The 19,229-nt window shown below is 40.2% G+C and overlaps 1 protein-coding gene across 1 annotated transcript in view; it reads right to left on the bottom strand.

Moving 5' to 3' along the window:
- Positions 1 to 2,288: 2,288 nt before the first annotated feature.
- The window catches only part of LOC133997325 (serine/threonine-protein kinase D3-like), a 51,541-nt gene continuing 34,600 nt past the window's right edge, over positions 2,289 to 19,229 (bottom strand). The window contains 11 exon segments of the mRNA XM_062436898.1: positions 2,289 to 3,450; positions 3,641 to 3,726; positions 4,043 to 4,310; positions 4,431 to 4,529; positions 5,616 to 5,777; positions 5,906 to 6,012; positions 6,160 to 6,232; positions 6,735 to 6,787; positions 12,119 to 12,395; positions 16,377 to 16,454; positions 18,360 to 18,483. Coding sequence (XP_062292882.1) covers positions 3,277 to 3,450; positions 3,641 to 3,726; positions 4,043 to 4,310; positions 4,431 to 4,529; positions 5,616 to 5,777; positions 5,906 to 6,012; positions 6,160 to 6,232; positions 6,735 to 6,787; positions 12,119 to 12,395; positions 16,377 to 16,454; positions 18,360 to 18,483 — 1,501 coding nt within the window. The 3' untranslated portion in view covers positions 2,289 to 3,276.

Below are 19,229 nucleotides of genomic sequence, written 5' to 3'. Positions count from 1 at the left end.
ACCTGAACTAAATGTTTCAGTTCAAGTTGTTGCACTTAATGACATTTGGACACATGCAATCTGCTTTAGAAAATGTTTTTTTGTTAATACATGGATGTAAAAATAATAAAAATGTCCTCTGGATTTTTTTTGCATTTCCTGTCAGCCTCTTGGACCTTGAAGATGTTGAACATGATGGAGATCATTTTCTTTATTTCTGGCCTTTCCCTTTCTTCCTGTATCACACATAATGTCACATAAAATTATATGAATGTCTTATAATTTGAAACTGGTAAAATCTATCAGTGATCAGTTGGCATTTCTGGTACCTAAATATGATGTTTGAGACTTTAAGAATGATTATTTATTGTTCTGAAACTACTTTTTCCTCCACTTTAATACCTCATCCAAGCCAAACTTACCTCATCCATTTAAAATCATTTATATTAATTACAGTAAATAATTGGCAGGACTAAGAATCGTTATGTATAATCATCAGCTGAATAACTGTCACATATACAATGATTTGGTTTCCCATCTTTAATATTTCCTCATCAAAAATCATCCACATAAAACAACATTTCTTGCAAAAATATAAAACATGAAATAAATTCTCAGGCTGGAGTCAGATCAGGATCAACGACGCTCTACAGTTCAGTTGAGTCATTTTTTTTTTTTCTCAGGCAGGTTTTTCACAGAAAAGACAAAAGAAAAGACATATTTAGCAGCTCGATTCTCAGCTCGTCATTACCCAAAGTTTCAGAAACAATCACTCTGAAAATAACTTTTGAATTTGTTTTTCTGCAAAAGTTTGAAATTTTGTGGAATAACCTTTAAATGAAATGAGTTTTATGAGATTGAGTCTTGAACTTGAACAAAATGCTGTGTTAGTACGTGATGTGTTTACTGCTGTGTGTGAAATTATTTATGTAAAATCTGAGTTTATTAAAGCGTCAGGAGGCTCACACTGCCGACCTCCACATGCATTGTTGTTTTTGTTATTTGCTTTATTTGGCCACAACGTGTTTCCTGAATTATCTACAACAAAAGGTAAAGAACGCAAAGTTAGAATCAATGGCCACAGTTATGAAAATAATTAATTTGTATATAACATGTTGTGATTTAGCCTGTAGCATGTTCTTTAGCATGTTAGCATGTGAAATACTAACGTTTCCTGAGTCTCTACAACAAGGCTGGTAAATGCAAAATGAGCACGAACAGACCCAGATTGAAAAATAGAAAGATATTCCTTTAACATATTTAAATTTAGCATGTTAGCACAATAATGTTAGCCTGTAAAAATGCTAATATATCCTGAATCTATAAACAGCAATTATAGGAGTGAATGGCCACAACTATATTAGAATGAGATAAATTAATATAAAATGTTGTTCTGTATGTTAACATGTTCACTGTGAGCATGTGAAGCCACCCTCAAGACAAACTACACATTTTTACCCAACTAGTGGTAAAGATTGTAAAATACAATTGACTCAATTTTAAAAATATATCCAATAGTCTTGTTTTTTCTGTTTTGTAATGACTTACAAACTTTTAGTTCTTCAACTCTCATAAAACATATAATCATTGGAAAGTTAAAAGAGGACATATTCTGCACATTTCCAGGTTTGTATATTTATATTCTGAAGCTCTACTGGAATATTTTTGTATGATTTACAATTAAAAACTCCTTATTTATCTTATAGTGGCTCTTTATGCAGCCGCTCAGTTTAGCCTCTGTCTCTTAACAGGCTGTTTTAGCTCCTGTCTCTTTAAGAGCCCCACTCTGTTCTGATTGGCTTACTGACTTAGCAACAACCTTAGCAACAAAGACTAAGCAATGGACGGCCGTTTATGTGCACGCACCAACAATCTAACGTCATTACCAGGTGGGGAGTTCCGATCCTCTGAAATGATGCCAACGCGGAAGTAACTTAAAACTGCATTCTATCAAAAGGCCACCAGGGGGCGACCGTTTTGGTGTCAAAAGGACTTCCGTCTCTATACAAGTCAATGGAGAATTCACCAACTTCTCACTTGATTTCTAACCTCAGTAAACGTTTTCAAAATGTGTTTATGGTCTCAATCGCTAGTTTAAAGCCTTCTTCAATGCAGTATGATGTTCATTTGGGACATTTTGGCCTCCCTGATTTTATATTTGACGATAAAGCAGGGTATGCATTAGGGCGTGGCTACGTCATGATTGACAGGTTGATTGGTTCACAGGTTCAGGAGGGCGCTTCTTGCTCCTCCTGATGCCCATATAAGTAGAATCCGTGTTTTTATTTTTACCCGGCATGCACTGGAAATTTTCAAGATGGCGCTGCTCAGATCCGAAACTATTGGCTTCCGAGCAGCAGTCCACAAACCAATGGGTGACGTCACGGATGTTACGTCCATTTCTTATATACAGTCTATGCTCTTAACAGGCCGTTTTAGCTCCTGTCTCTTTAAGAGCCCACTCTGTTCTGATTGGCTTACTGACTTACGGTCTTAGCAACAACCTTAGCAACAAAGACTAAGCAATGGACGGCCTTTTCTGTGCACGCACCAACAATCTAACGTCATTACGAAGTAAGTAGTGGAAACTTTGACCATGTTTAACATCCAACATCATAAAAGTATATAAAATAACAGCAGAATATGTCCCCCTTTTTAGAAATCAATTCACTTTTGCAGATTAACAAACTAGAAGTTATTTTCGGTGTGATTCCCCTTTAAAAGAGTTTCCCAATAGTGCAAAGACATCCCAACATGAACATCGAAATTATACTCAGAAAATATTCAAGACAATGACCTGTTTGTTTTTTCTCTGTTCCAGTAAACGTCACATAAAACAACTTCAGCATGTCCTCTTTTACACAGCTTTATGTAAGAAAGATGTAATAAAAATATCCTATTTGTATTAATTCTCTGTTTGTTTGTTTTTTAGCTAGCCCTTCTTCGGCTTTGACTGGCAGTGCAGATGTTTATTCACGAGACTACATGTTGAATTCTGGGAACAAATCTCTCACAGGGTCTGTTGGTTATTTATGGCTTGTAGAAAAAAAGGCAGTGAAAAAGGAAAAAAAAGGTCAAACGTGTTAAATTTCTTTACTCTGGACCTGAATTATCGCCGCAGTGAGCATGTCACAGTGTCCTCACACAGTTGCCCGACCGACGCGACCTTGCACATCATTCAACGCCGTGTTACGTAGAGCTCACGGTCTCCATGGTGATGGTTTCCAGGGCATCCGCTGCAAACCACTTCCTCTTGGTTTTTTTCTTTGTAAAGAAACTTTGGCCCCTCGGACGCCACTAGGGGTCCTCGTCCATGTCGTCCAGGTTGGGCGACATGATGAAGTGTTTGGGGTAGTACAGGCCTCTCTCGTCGGCGTGCTCCTCCCAGCGGGCGTCGTCACTTTCGTGGGTGATGTAGCGCTCGCCGCGCCGCGTCTCGAACTCCCTGAGGTCCAGCCAGGTCTGGTAGTCCTACATGATGACGACAACGACAATAAATAAAACTATTAAATCAATAATACAGATTTGGTGAATTTGATTGCTCCAAAAAACTGCGAACACTGCGATAAATAAAGTAGGACAAGGTCTTGTGTTTCTATATGCAGACGATACTCTGCAGTTTATTTGTAATGTTTCCTAAAGTAAGAACCAGTTTGGTTACCTGCAGCCAGGGGTGGCTCAGTGACTTGTCCACGCTGTAGCGCTTCCTCATCTTCACCTGCAGCAGGTTATTAATCAGGTCTGTCGCTGTGGAGAAGAACCAAGAAATCCTGTCAGCTTTACAACAAGTCTCGCTCAGACAAGTGATGAATTGGCAATCTTTTCCAAATGTTCTCCCATCTTTATTTTCTCTACAGCACCACAAACAGTGATGCTTTCTTCCTCAAATGTTCTTGCATTTATTAGCTGGATGATGAGGTGTTAAGTAACCAACTCTTGCCTTAACTTTGCCTAAAACTGCTTATAGGCATGATAATAATGTCAGCTCTGGTATCTTTATGTCACACTTTGAGATTCTGCAGTTTGGTCTTTGAAAATGCCCCAAACACGTAGGTTTCTTTACCCTCCTCTGAGATCTCCTTCCAGGGGTTCGATGGGTACATGAAAGCAGCGTTCTGGATCTGGTCGTTGATGTCTTCGTCCTCGTTGAATGGAAAGGTCCCGCTCAGACTGACGTAGATGATGACACCGACTGACCACATGTCCAGAGATCGGTTGTAGCCTTTGCTGCGGAGAACCTCCGGCGCCAAATACGCCGGAGTGCCGACGACAGAGCGGCGGAAAGATTTCTCCCCGATGATACGAGCAAAGCCGAAGTCACACAGCTTCACCTTGAGGAAAAAAGAGGATGAACATGCCTTTAGACTACACAACTACATTTCTGTAATTAAGAGGGTTTTTTTGTTTTCTGATGAGTCTAGTCTAACAGTATTAAGATGATTTGTTCTAACCTGAGGGAAGGGTTCTGCTGAGGCCAGGAGAACGTTCTCAGGCTTCAGATCACAGTGGACGACGTTCTTGAAGTGAAGATGTCTGAGGGCGACCAGGATCTGTGGACACACAACATACAAACTGGTATTACACCCAACAGCTGGAGAAAACAAGCCACAGTTTCAGAAGAAGGTCTGTAGACTCCAGTGACACTTTGGAAACCAATCAGACAGAATATTTGATATAATTTAAACTAAGCTTAACAGAAGATCACTCAGACCACATAATGAGTCCTTCCTATAGCTGCATGGACTAATGCATTGCTTGCAGGCCTTTCATTTGGTCCTTGGTTACAACAGACTTTAAGAATAACATTGCTGTTCCCAAAAAACGGTCCAATTTGTGCTGAACTTTGTATCTCAATCATCTTCTGGATCAAATTGATAAATAGGCCCTGTGGCATTTTTAAAACTGTATCAACTGTTGTCTTCCCATCGACCGTGCAGCTGTTGTTGACCCGGTCTGATTTGACTGTTTATAAAGCATAAAGGTCTACATTATCACCCAATTCTGTGTTTGACCTTTTTAGCCAACTTCATCCTAACTTATTACCACAAGTTTTACACATATATTTGGAAATTATAGTCAATAGGCCTCATTTAAATGAAAGTATACATATAATTCTTTAGGAGAATGCCTGTTGTCCACCTGGGTCAAAACTGACAACAGGAGGGTTAATAGGTTTTTGGCCACTTGTGGCGACTGGAAACACAATAATGTGATAGCAAACAGTTGTCTGTTTACACATTCAGCCGACTGAGAGCAACATTGTCGTATTTGTGTCCAACGATTGAATGTAAGCCTAATATTTACTCTCTTTTCAGCTCTGGTTTGGTCTCCATAAACTAAATATCTGGCTCTTTAGTTGCTAAATGATCCACTTCCTTCACCAGTTAGTGTATGAAATGTGTCTGTCTAGTGTTTGGTGCTGAGCTGGTGTGTTCAGTGTGTCTATCATAGCTTGTTTGCTGGAAATTAGATTGACAAGACCGGTGAGACTGAAGGAAAACCAAGCCTATGGGATGAAAGACCTCTAAACTGTTGATGTTCTGTAAAACAGCAAAAGTCTGAGTTGACTTCCATCTTCTTCGAGACACTAATCAAATGTGGCTGCCGTCGTTCAGAAGCTCCCGGTCGTCACTGACCTGTGTGACCAGGAACTTGGTGAGGCGTTCAGGCAGCTTGCTCCTCTCACTGGATAAAATCATCTCCAACATGTCACCGTGAAGCTTCTCCATGACGACGAACACCTGCTCGGGGGTCTCGAACATGCACTCCAGGTTAACGATCCCGGGGTGGTGGAGGTTCTGTCGGACACGAGACGGGAACGTACAATGACATCCAGTCTAGGAGTGTTTACAGCTTTTTTCCTCCTTTATGATCAGGTTTGATAATAACTATATTAGAAGCGATCTTTAGCTGCGAGCAGTCGTACCTGTAGAATGGCGACCTCGTTCCTCAGCTGGCTCTCCTGCTTGGTGGGGAACCTCATTTTATCAATGATTTTGATCGCAACGTCTCTGCCGGTCTTTCTGTGTTTACCTACAGAGGATGAGAGGGAACAGATGATCATCAGCCCTTTTTCTTTATTGATCTTTAATTCAGCTAGAATTAAAGAGAATGAGCAGAAAATGGCGGGAAATGAAGGGAAATATGGTGATGTGCTGCCACACTGGTGCCGGGTCTCACCTCCGTAGACAATCCCAAACTGTCCGGAGCCGAGGACCTCGTCAGCAAAGATCTGATACACTGAACTGATATCCTGAACAAGAAAATAGATTAAAATGTCAGTGTTTTTTAGGATAGATACAGTTGATCAGGTAGTTAAAAGTTGATCTGAAGCTAATGTGAAGCTTCAGTCGTCCAAATGAGTCAAATCATCATCTTCTATGTTTCAACGTTACAGTGTTTTTAGTAGCAAAGTCTTTTTGTTACTATACTTCCACCACAGCTCAACAGGGAAACACTAAGAGGGAATCTGATGCTAAAAAGACTGTAAATGTGTCAGATATCACTTGATATGACTAACTCAGACTGCTGAAGCTCAATAGAAGCTGATCATCTACTTTTAAATGACTGTGTGGACACACTGTGGATTTAGTCCTCCATCACTTTACATTGAAAGAACATTTGAAGGATTTAATAGTCAGTATGAACATGAGGAATGAATACAGAGAGGAAAACTTCTTTACTGTTTATATGGACACCTGACTGCTGTTTGGTCCTTTAAGCTTTATAAATGTGTCGGACGTGTGATAACTTACCACATTTTCTTGGATCTGGGAGTTGGACACTGATATGCTGATGGAGACTTCTTCTGAGGAGACACACAGAATATCACACATACAGTTATTCATAACCACAATATGTACCATAACGACGCTTACAGTAAGGGGAGACGTGTGGGGTTATTTTTCTAACCTTTAAATCATTAAAACCTCATTTCCTGCGTTTCCTTCTTCATTGAAGAGAGAAAGATGACAGAGGAGATTAAACCGACAGCTTTGTTTGATCAACACATGATGAAAGAAAAGTGAGGATGTTTACAGCTGGATCATTTTCCAGATTTCACAAATAATTCAATCCTTTTTTTTCTTGTCTTTTTTGGGGGGTTTTTTGCATTCGAATAAAGAGAAATGACGTAATCTCACAAACTGTTGCACGCTGTGTTAGTTCAACCTGACATTTCCGCGTTAGAGGAAACCCACAGACGCTGCCTGCGAGTGAATTTCCACTGATGAGCTGATATTGATTTCTGATTGCTGGCTGGGGTTTGATTGGGTCATCCTCCCCTCCCCCACCCCGCCCCCCCCTCTCTGTGATCGATACCTGCAGTCTGCTGTAGGAAGGCAGCAGGTTATATATTTAGGTCACCGGTTAGGTCATCATTCGGAGGGTTTTATGTAACTATATCGACAACATTTTAAACAGTGGGAAGTCAAAGGGGACGTATTATGTTTTTTTTTTTGGTTTTCTGTCATTTAGATGCTGTTATGACGTCGGATATTTATCTTAAACACGTTCAAAGCTGCAAAACTCGAGGTGAACCTGTGTAAAAATGCTCCCTGCAAGTCAAAAACGAGGGTTTAAACCTGCCCTGGATGCTTCTGCAGGTTTTTTCATGTGTTAAAACTCATATTTCTGATCTGATTTCAGCTCAAACATGCAGATGTATTTAATAGGTTGACATTTTAGAGTAGAGAACAATAAAAAAGTAGTTGAAATGCTGCTGCTACAGTTTCATGGTTTGTTGATGTTGCCTCCTCAGCTGCCGGATGTCGGCAGGTTTTTTAAAAGTGTGTGTGTGTGTGTGTGTGTGTGTGTGTGTGTGTGTGTGTGGGGGGGTGTGTGTGTGATGGGGCGCGTGTGTGTGTGTGTGTGTGTGCGCGCGTGTGTGTGTGTGTGTGTGTGTGTGTGTGTGTGTGTGTGTGTGTGTGTGTGTGTGTGCGTGCGTGTGTGTGTGTGTGTGTGCGCGTGTGTGTGTGTGTGTGGGTGTGTGTGTGTGATCTGCTTCTAACTGACTCTAACTCTGTGGTTTGAAGTGTTTCTGCGTCTCTACTTTCAGATATCAGCCTCGTCAGCTTCTTCCTGCTTTTTACTGCTTCATATTAAAAGCTTTTTAAAATGAGCAGAGCTTCGTTAGCGGCGTTATTCTTCAGTTAGAACAAGTCGAAGACAACAAGATATGAAGATATTTTAAGCTAATTGGTCAGCAAATCGATTATAATCACTGTAGGGAGGACGTTTCTGCTAATAGCACACCTCTAATAGGTAAACTACTTGACGAGTCATGGAAAAACACCAGCATGACTCTGCATGACTCAGCACCCCGAAAACAGACAGGAGCTAAAACGGCCTGTTTCAGACAGAGGCTGAACTGAGAGGCTGCATTAAGGACCAGTAGAAGATAAATACGTTTTTAAATGGAAATCATGCAAAGATATTCCAGTAGAGTCCCAGAATATAAATATAGAGACATCCTTTTTATTTGAATAGATATTTGTACAACCTGCTCGTGTTTGTCATGCAGCTGTTTGCAGTAATGAAGCCAAATATAATAAAGATATTCTCATTAAAGCTGTCATCAAGGCTCCTTTTAAAGAATCTAAAATATGAAACTCCTATATTATTTTTTCCTCCATAATTACATATGTGTTATTTCACAGTTTTGATGTCTTCAGTTTTGTTCTGCAGTGTTTAAAAGAGTTCAAATAAAACCTTGAATGAGTCCAAACTTTTGACTCTGAATTAGGCCATTTTGCATAATAAGTTACTTTTAGTACATTTTGCCAACAACACTCATGTACTTTTACTTAAGATTTTAAATGCAGGACTTTTACTTGTAACTGAGTGTTTTTTCCATTGTAGTATTGTTACTTTTACTTCTTCCACCACTGTTTTTATCACATATTTAATTTGTATTTATTCAAACGTGCTGTACTTATTTCATGATGTCTTATTTATTCAGTTGATATTTAACTTTTTGTGCCTCTGTAGGTGGAAATTAAAGTATTAAATGTGTTATTTCACAGTTTTAATGTCATCAGTTTTGTTTTACAGTGTATAGTAATAGTAAAAATAATTAGTACATGTGACCAAACTTTTGACTGGTACTTTTGACTCTAAATTGGGTTTTTTCATTGTAGTATTGTTACTTTTACTCAATTAAATGATCCAAATACTTCTTCCACCACTGTTTATATCACATATTTAGTTTGTATTTATTCAACTCTCCTGTACTTATTTCATGATGTCTTATTTTAAACTCTGCTGACTTCAGATAAATGAATCCCAGCGTGCTGACAGTGAACGCAGCCTCAGTGTTTGCGTGTCTAATCACTGTTAGACCAGAGTTTATATAACTTTATTGACACTGATGTATCTGTATCACACAGCTGCTGTTGTTTTGATAATGTAATTTAATACTAGCGGCTTTGATTTGATTTTTATTGAATGTTTATTTTTATTTTCTTTATTTGTATTTATGTATCGTTGCCATAACAACGGCGCACTATTGAAATGAGATGATAAAAAAAGACAAAAAGCCTCGTTATATAATCTTCCCCATTACCTTATTGATGTGTGTTGCTATAATTTAATTGCAATACGAAACATCAATTTTTGGAAGGAAACTGAAGCTCGACATTAATTACTCAACAGGTGGAAAACACAGCTCTCTCTCTCTCGCTCTCTCTCCCTCTCTCCCCCCCTCCCTCTCTCTCTCTCTCTCTCTCTCTCTCTCTCTCTCTCTCTCTCTCTCCCTCTCCCTCTCTCTCTCTCTCTCTCTCTCTCTCTCTCTCTCTCTCTCTCTCTCTCTCTCTCTCTCTCTCTCCAACTGTTTTATAACAATAAAGTTAATGGTGCCACAAGGTCCATTTAGACATTTAATACCTAAGGTCTAATTTTGGTATGCGACTTAAAACTCACTTTAACCTGAGGCGAGTCAGAGCGAGATGAAGCGGAAAATCCTCTGAAATCCTTTCAATCATGTTAAAATGTGTGTGTGTGTGTGTGTGTGTGTGTGTGTGTGTATGTGTGTGTGTGTGTGTGTGTGTGTGTGTGTGTGTGTGTGTGTGTGTGTGTGTGTGTGTGTGTTGAGGTGGTGGAGTTGTGTAACAGTTTTCCGTCTCCTGGAATAAAATTCAGAAGCTCCTCACACAGAGTAAAATAAAACCACACTTACATCCATTAAAACATTAAAAAAACATCAGAGTCTAATCTGAGTTGAGATTTGACTCCATTATCGTGTCAAAGGGTAAAAAACATGCAGGAAAATTAACAGCGTCACAAGTTCAATTCCTGCGCTAAGCTCCAAAGGTAGAGCTTTCTAATGAGAGTGAACATCTGCCTTTGTTCACATATAAGACATTAATAGAGATATATTAGGATTACAGCCCGACTGATATAAATCCATATATTATCAGCTGATATTGGCCTATCACAGATATATCAGTATCAGTGTTCAAGCCGTCCGATATGTGCTGTTTTTTTCTCTTTAAAGATATATTGGCTGCATTTTATGTGTATTTAATCTTTTTTTTTACTTCAAGTGTATTATATAATTATTTAACTGGTGCACTGATGTCATTTTATAAAAAATTAAGTTTATTCTTAAACTGTAACATATCATTATCACAAGTGTTTTGGTGACCACATTTGACGAAAAAAAAAGTGTTTATGTATATATTATGTATATACAGTATGAGATTATTGGCTGATATATCGATAGCTGAATTTTCTTACTCCCTAGAATCGGCATCGCCCCCAAAAATCCAGTATCAGTCGTGCTCTAATATGGATAAACAGTTGATACAAGTATTCATAAATCTGTTATTGAGTTTGTGCTTTAAGTTCCTTGTACTTTAAGTTTTTGGTAACGGCACTGTTTATTTTTAATTAGTGGTTTATTAAATCTGGTTGCACCATTAAAAGCTGGTAAAGACTTAAGTGCTGTAAGTGTAAACTGGTTGGAAAGATTAAAAGTCACTGTAGCATCATGAGCTGTAACATAACCTCTGAATATAACAGCTGTAAGGTCCACATTCTGCATTAAACACACTTAATACAATGAAAATGTAGGAATGACTTGTCTATTTACCGTAATGTCTCAAATATAAGATCACCCCCCTTTTGTTCTACAGCTGTTTCTAAAAGCTGTGTTTAAAATATGAATCCAAGAAGAAGAGAATCTGCATCTTTGAAGCTTTTTCTCTCTTAAAAGTGAAATAAAACCATTAAAGTAAATTTAATCTGACATTTTTCAGACTGTCTGTGATTCTCTGCAGATGTTTCGGTCCTCGCTGTGTTTCTGCAGTAAAGACGTTGTTTTAATTCGTCATGAAGCACACAGACTCTGACTCACTATGAACAGACTGGAGGAAACTGGCTAGCTTAGCAACATTAATGCTACAAACATCCCATGATGCAACACTCTCTCACCGGTACTCTACATTCACATTTATGTTTAGTCATAAAATATGAGACACATCTTCAAACCTTTGGTCTGATACAGTATATAAACACACATGGTGGATGTTTCAGTTCATAGTATTCATGAAGTTTAGAGCTGCAACTAACAATAGTTTTCATTATCGATTAATCTGATGATTTACTCGATTAATCAATTAGTTGTTTGGTCCTTATAAGTCAGAAAATTGTGAAAAAAGCTCCAGATGGCATCTTAAACTGTCTTGTTTCATCTACAACTCAAAGATGTTCAAGTTAGTGTCGTAAATGACTTTAAAAAAGCAGAAAACATCATTATCTGAGGAGCTGGAATCAGATAATTTTGGACTTCTCACCTTAAAAAATGACTTTACATGATTAATCGATTATCAAAATAATGTAATAATCGATTAAAAGACTAACCATTGCAGCTCTCATGTAGTTAAGAGTGAGAATTAAGCAATTACACTCACCTAACTAATGTTAATTGGTTATTCAGACATTTTATAGACCGAACATTTAATTGATAATGAAAGTAACTGTTGGACTTCACCACCAGAGGATTTATAATGTCTGAAAATATAAAATTAAGTGTAAAATCAGCAGCTCTGAGTTATATATATTATAAACTGCTTTTCATTCACTCTCATATCTCCATGCTGAAGTCGGACAGGAAGTGAAACATGAGGCTGCGGTGACTCACTGTGGTCCTTCCCTTGGCCGGGCCCGGTGCCCACGCTGGCCTTGGGCGTGACGGGCATCATGGCCTGTCGGATGGCTTTCTCCCAGCTCTGACCGACGTCCCGCCCAACGCCGGACGCCGCCAGCACCGGGTTGTGGTACACGCCGCCGTCGTCCTCGCCCACGTAGTACACCATGTTGGCCGTGATCACCTCGAAGCAGTGCGGCTTGCTGCTCTGCGCCAGGCTGCCGAAGTCCTGCGCCGGCTCCACCTGCAGGATCTCTGACAGAGGGATCTCCTGTAGACCAAGACAAAGAGAAAACCAATGATGTGATTGAATAATTGATTAATTTCCAACAGCTTTGATAATCATTTATTTTGAGAGATTTTTATGAGGAAAAAGCCACATTTCTTTAGTTTCCAGCTTCTTAAATGTGAATATTTTCTGCTTTTTTTTAGTCCTGAATGAAAGAAAACTGGATATTTTTGGGGTTTTGGACAAATTGAGACATTCTAGGTTACATCTCAGGTATTTGGAGACACTGATTTTCACCAATTTCTGCCCAAAAACAACAAATTAATTAATCAAAATCATGATCAACAGTTTAATTGATAGCATCCCTGCCTCAAACCTGTTGTGTCAAATAGAAAATTTAGCTTTCTGTCCTCATTAAAAGTCACATACGACTTCAGTAAGAGACTAAAATCAGCCACAAAAAATCAACTTCTCCCCCTGTGTGTCGTACCTCCACGTTCAGCTCAGGAAGTCAAACCTCTGCCTTTCAAAATTTTGGGAAACCACATTTCCAGAATAAGACAGAAAAGTCTTTTTTATGTCCACGAGCCTCCGAGACGATCCGAAAGGACGCTGCTTCCCAGCTCCCTCCATCCTCACATCTCTCCTCTCTCGGCTGAACTGCGAGCAGCACTTTGAATCTCAGTTGTTTAAAACTTCTCTTCCTTCCTGCTCTGCCAGAGTGAATCCCCCCCACCACCCCCCCCCCCTTCCACCCCTCTACAAAAACCTTAAACTCTGCCAGATCAAACATATAAAGGAGAGCGACCGGTGTCATCTAAACGTCTTGTGTTTTGCCAAGTTCGCCCCCTTCCTCCTCCTCCTCCACCTACCACGCCCCCCCTCCCCCATCGCCGTCTATTCATCCCTCCGCTCTGATTAAAAAGCAGGACGTTCCTCTCTGCCGCTTTGGGCACGAGGCGGCGTGGCGACGGGCCAGAGAAACGGCAGGGAAGCGACCAGAAACCTCCGCCAGTCTCGCCCCATCCCCTCTTCCCCTCCTCCTCCCCTCTTCCCCTCTCTGCTGCTCGCTCTCCCTTCATAAAAGGGGGAAGGTTACTTTGTGGTAAAGGTCGGCAGGTCGCTGGCACACAGCAGATGAAAGGAGGAGGAATGAGAGAGAGAGAGAGGGAAACGATGGAACATGAAAAGAGCAGTTTTTTAGTTCGAGCTCCAACAAAAACTTTTACACAATTAGTTGATTAATCAGTGAGATGATTGATGAAATCTCTCAGCAGCAATTCTGTGATTCCAGCTTCTTACATGTGAATACTTTCTGGTTTCTTTTGTTCTTTATGAAAGTAAACTGAGTATCTTTGAGTTGTGGACAAAAAAAAAAAAAAAAAGTTTTTAGGTTGATTCTGCGGCTTTGAGACATTTTTTGGCCAACAATTGATCGATTAATTGAAAAAAAAGAATCAACAGATGTTAATATATAATATAGATAAAATCTTAATTTCATATAATCGGCTCCATATTTTTCTTCATGTCTTTCACTCACAAAGTAACCTTAGCCTTTCTCTCTTTTTTATCAACATTATTTCTGACTGTGCAAAAGCCTGTTTACTGTGTCTGCCCAAGTTAAAGGACAAGTTCATAAGTGTCTTAAAGCAGCAGTCAGGTGTCCATATGAACATTAAAGAGGTTTTCCTCTCTGTAATCATTCCTCCTGTTCATACTGACTATTAAAACCTTCTAATGTGTTTCAATGTAAAGTGATGGAGGATAAAACCCACAGTGTGTCTACACAGTCATTTAAAAGTAGATGATCAGCTTCTATTGAGCTTCATCAGTCTGAGTTAGTCATATCAAGTGATATCTGACACATTTACAGTCTTTTTAGCATCAGATTCCCTCTTAGTGTTTCCCTGTTGAGCTGTGGTGGAAGTATAGTAACAACAAGACTTTGGTACTAAAAAATCTTTCTTCCTTCTTTCTGTCCTTCCTTCCTTCCTGTCCTTCCTCCGTCCCTGCTTGTCTCTTTCTTTCCTCCCTTCCTTCTTTCATCTGTTCTCCCTTCCTTCTTTCCTTTCCTTCCTCTTTTCCTTCCTTCCTTCTTTCCTCCGTCCTTCCTTCCTTTCCTTCCTCCCTTCCTTCTTTCCTTTCCTCCCTTCCTTCGTCCCTCCTTTCTTTCCTTCCTTCCTTCCATCCTCCCTCCTTTCCTTCCTTCCTTCCCTCCTCCTTTCCTTCCTTCTTCCTCCCTTCCATCATTCCTTCCTTCCATCCATCCATCCATCCATCCATCCATCCATCCTTCTTTCCTTCTTTCCTTCCTTCCTTCCTTCCTTGAAACACAGAAGACTCGATTTGACTCATTTGGACGGCTGAAGCTTCATATTAGCTTCAGATCAACTTTTAAATACAGTTTTTTTGCACAGAAGGAGGATGTGTGTTTAGTCCTCCATCACTTACCATTGTAAGTGCATTATGAAGGGAAACAGCTTTAATGTTCATTTAGCCAAACTCTGCTGGTTAACTGATCAAAACTATCAACTTCCCATAACATATCTGGCTTTCCGACACCACAAGGTCCATTAAAGAGTAACCACACACCCTAAATGCTGCTGCTAGCTCGCTAACTCTCAGCATATAGGACGGTGACTGTAGTGACAGAGGAGGTAAATGGACACCGACGGACTGTAGCATGAATAGACGTAGAGCTAACAGCCATGAGCCGCTACTGTCAGTCTCCTGCTGCAGCTTTGACAGCCACTAGAAAAATACATTTATAACAGTTTGTGGCATTAACATTCTTCTTTTATATGAACTTCATGACACTGAAAGGCACCAAAGGGTCGCCTCTATATCAGCGTTGGCTTTGAAAGGTTTCAGTGATGATTTAAAACAGCAGATGAGCCATTTTCAACCCGTGAAATGCTGATTTTTACACATTTTCTGTCCATATTAACACCAGCATTGATGCATTGCGTAACATCGTTTAGTTTACAGCTAAAAAAAAACACATTTAAGTTTGTAGTTCCTTAACCTTCGTGTCTTCCTCCCGGGTCAAATTGACCCCGTCTGTTTTGACTGTTCCTTCTTTCCTCCCTTACTTCCTTCCTTTCTTTCCTTCTTCCCTCCCTCCTTCTCTCTTTCTTTCCTCCCTTCCTTCTTTCCTCTGTCCTTCTTTCCTTCCTTCCCCTTTTCGTTTCTCCCTCCCTCCCTCCCTCCTTCCTTCTTTCCTTCCTTCCTCTTTTCCTTTCCTCCCTCATTTCCTTCCTTCTTTCCTCCCTTTCCTTCCTCCCTTCCTTCTTTCCTTTCCTCCATTCCTTCGTCCCTCCTTTCTTTCCTTCCTTCCTTCTATCCTTCTTTCCTTCCTTTCTTCCCTCCTTCCTTCCTTCCATCCTTCCATCTTTCCTTCCTTCCTTCCTTCCTTCCCTCTTTCCTTCCTTCCTTCCTTCCTCCTTTCCTTCCTTCTTCCTCCCTTCCATCATTCCTTCCTTCCGTCCATCCTTCCTTCTTTCCTCCGTCCTTCTTTCCTTTCCTTCCTCCCTTCCTTCTTTCCCTTCCTCCCTTCCTTCGTCCCTCATTTCTTTCCTTCCTTCCTTCCTTCCATCCTCCCTCATTTCCTTCCTTCCTTCCCTCCTCCTTTCCTTCCTTCTTCCTCCCTTCCATCCTTCCTTCCTTCCATCCATCCATCCATCCATCCATCCATACATCCATCCTTCCTTCTTCCCTTCCTTCTTTGACTCGAGGACAACAGGAGGGTTAAGTAGCTCAGACTGTACAGTTTTTACTTGATTCATTTCTTCATATGTTCCTAAAATATGGGGTCAGATGTTTTTGGAAAGTTACAACCTGCTCCATCCTGCTCTGATGAGAATAATCACAGTGAATAATCTGGTTACAATAAAGCAGTGATGTGTCTGATAAGCTCAGCGGTGTGTTACTGTATGAACCCGACTCCCTCCGGTCGTCTCTTAATGTCGCTGCTTTGTTTGGCCGAGCGGCTGAAACCAGATCTGAGCCGGCCGGGTCTCCTACCTTGTAATACTTGGCTCCGCTTTCATTCTGAAACAGAGTCAGACTCTTGCTGTCCAGCCTCCAGTAATGTCTCTTCCTCTGCAGAGAGAGAGAGAGAGAGAGAGAGAGAGAGAGAGAGAGAGAGAGAGGGAGAGAGAGAGAGAGAGAGAGAGAGAGAGAGAGAGAGAGAGAGAGAGAGAGAGAGAGAGAGAGAGAGAGAGAGAGAGAGAGAGAGAGAGAGAGAGAGAGAAGAGCTCATCAGGAAAAAAAAACAGATTCAGAGGTGTTTGGTTTCCTAAAAGTGTCGTTCAGTTTGTCTCAATGGGACTGACAGAGGAGGAAGAAGTACTCAGATACTTTATGTACAGTAAAAGTACAAATAAAACAATGTAAAAATAACGTAAAGTACTACATGAAGAAAGTCCTACTACAGTAAAAGTACTGCAGTATTATGAGCGATGTAGTATGCAGTATTACAGTAAAAGTACTGCAGTATTACAGTAAAGTACTGCAGTATTATGAGCGATGTAGTATGCAGTATTACAGTAAAAGTACTGCAGTATTATGAGTGATGTAGTATGCAGTATTACAGTAAAAGTACTGCAGTATTATGAGTGATGTAGTATGCAGTATTACAGTAAAAGTACTGCAGTATTATGAGCGATGTAGTATGCAGTATTACAGTAAAAGTACTGCAGTATTATGAGCGATGTAGTATGCAGTATTACAGTAAAAGTACTGCAGTATTATGAGTGATGTAGTATGCAGTATTACAGTAAAAGTACTGCAGTATTATGAGCGATGTAGTATGCAGTATTACAGTAAAAGTACTGCAGTATTATAGCGATGTAGTATGCAGTATTACAGTAAAGTACTGCAGTATTATGAGCGATGTAGTATGCAGTATTACAGTAAAAGTACTGCAGTATTATAGCGATGTAGTATGCAGTATTACAGTAAAAGTACTGCAGTATTATAGCGATGTAGTATGCAGTATTACAGTAAAAGTACTGCAGTATTATGAGTGATGTAGTATGCAGTATTACAGTAAAGTACTGCAGTATTATGAGCGATGTAGTATGCAGTATTACAGTAAAAGTACTGCAGTATTATAGCGATGTAGTATGCAGTATTACAGTAAAAGTACTGCAGTATTATGAGTGATGTAGTATGCAGTATTACAGTAAAGTACTGCAGTATTATGAGCGATGTAGTATGTAGTATTACAGTAAAAGTACTGCAGTATTATGAGTGATGTAGTATGCAGTATTACAGTAAAGTACTGCAGTATTATGAGTGATGTAGTATGCAGTATTACAGTAAAGTACTGCAGTATTATGAGTGATGTAGTATGCAGTATTACAGTAAAGTACTGCAGTATTATGAGCGATGTAGTACGCAGTATTACAGTAAAAGTACTGCAGTATTATGAGTGATGTAGTATGCAGTATTACAGTAAAAGTACTGCAGTATTATGAGTGATGTAGTATGCAGTATTACAGTATTTCCTTCCTTCCTTCCCTCCTTCCTTCCTCCCTCCTTTCCTTCCTTCTTCCCTTCCTTCCTTCCTTCCTCCCTCCCTCCTTTCCTTCCTTCTTCCTTCTTCCTCCTTTCCTTCCTTCTCCCTCCCTTCCTCTTTTCCTTTCTCCCTCCCTCCCTCCTACCTTCCTTCCTTCCTTATTTCCTCCGTCCTTCCTTTCCTTTCCTCCCTTCCTTCCTTTCTCCCTCCTTCCTTTCCTTCCTTCTTCCTCCTTTCCTTCCTTCCTCCCTCCTTTCCTTCTTCCTCCTTTCCTACCTTAACTCGAGGACAACAGGAGGGTTAACAATGTGTTGTATTCTAAAAGCTTGTTATATTTTATCCATTGGGTCAAATCTTCATCTGAAAAGTAACTAAAGCTGTCAAATAAATGTAGTGGAGTAGAAAGAAGCATCACATGGAAATACTACAGGTTTTGTGTGTATCTGTTGTGTAGTAGATGTGTTGTGTGTGTTGCGTGGTCTCACCATGTTGTCCCGGCTGGTATAGTGGACCATCCAGCCCTCTTTAACCGCGGTGGAGCTTTTCCTCTTGGTGTGTTTGATGGACTGAACCACTCGCATCAGAGGGATGTTTGTGCTGGTCGACGGGCTGCAAACAAGCAAACATGACAAGAAGAAGAAATTTAGGAAACACATTAATACTCTAATCATTAAGAATACAGACTGGAACTGGATATAGGTGAACCTTTTCTGCTTTTTTGACATGATACAAGCTTCATTTGGGGAGTTGATGGAGATGTTAATCAATAAAACTTTAAAACTGTTAAAATTATGTCAATCTCAAGCCTAAACAAATCTAACTCGCTGCTATCTAATAGTCAAATTGACCCGTCTGTTTTCACTGTTCTTTCTTTCCTTCCTTCCTCCCTCCTTCTCTCTTTCTTTCCTTCCTCCCTCCTTCCCTTCCTCTCTCCTTTCCTTCTTTCTTCCTCCCTTCCATCCTTCCTTCCTTCCTCCGTTCCTTCCTTCCATCTTTCCTTCCTTTCTTCCATCTTTCCTTCCTTCCTTCCTTCCTCCCTCCTTTCCTTCTTTCTTCCTCCCTTGCATCTTTCCTTCCTTCCTTCCATCTTTCTTTACTTCCTTCCTTCCTTTCTTCCTTCCTTCCATCTTTCCTTCCTTCCTTTCCTTCCTTCTTCCTCCCTCCTTTCCTTCTTTCTTCCTCCATTCCATCCTTCCTTCCTCCTTTCCTTCCTTCTTCCTCCTTTCCTTCCAATCTTTCCATCTTTCCTTCCTTCCTCCCTCCTTTCCTTCTTTCTTCCTCCATTCCATCCTTCCTTCCTCCTTTCCTTCTTCTTCCTCCCTTCCTTCCATCTTTCCTTCCTTCCTTCCTTCCTT

This window comes from Scomber scombrus, chromosome 17 (assembly GCF_963691925.1).
Source record: "Scomber scombrus chromosome 17, fScoSco1.1, whole genome shotgun sequence".
Classification (NCBI taxonomy): Eukaryota; Metazoa; Chordata; class Actinopteri; order Scombriformes; family Scombridae; genus Scomber; species Scomber scombrus.
Note: the sequence above shows the minus strand (reverse complement) of the source record. Positions and strands in the feature narration are given on the sequence as shown.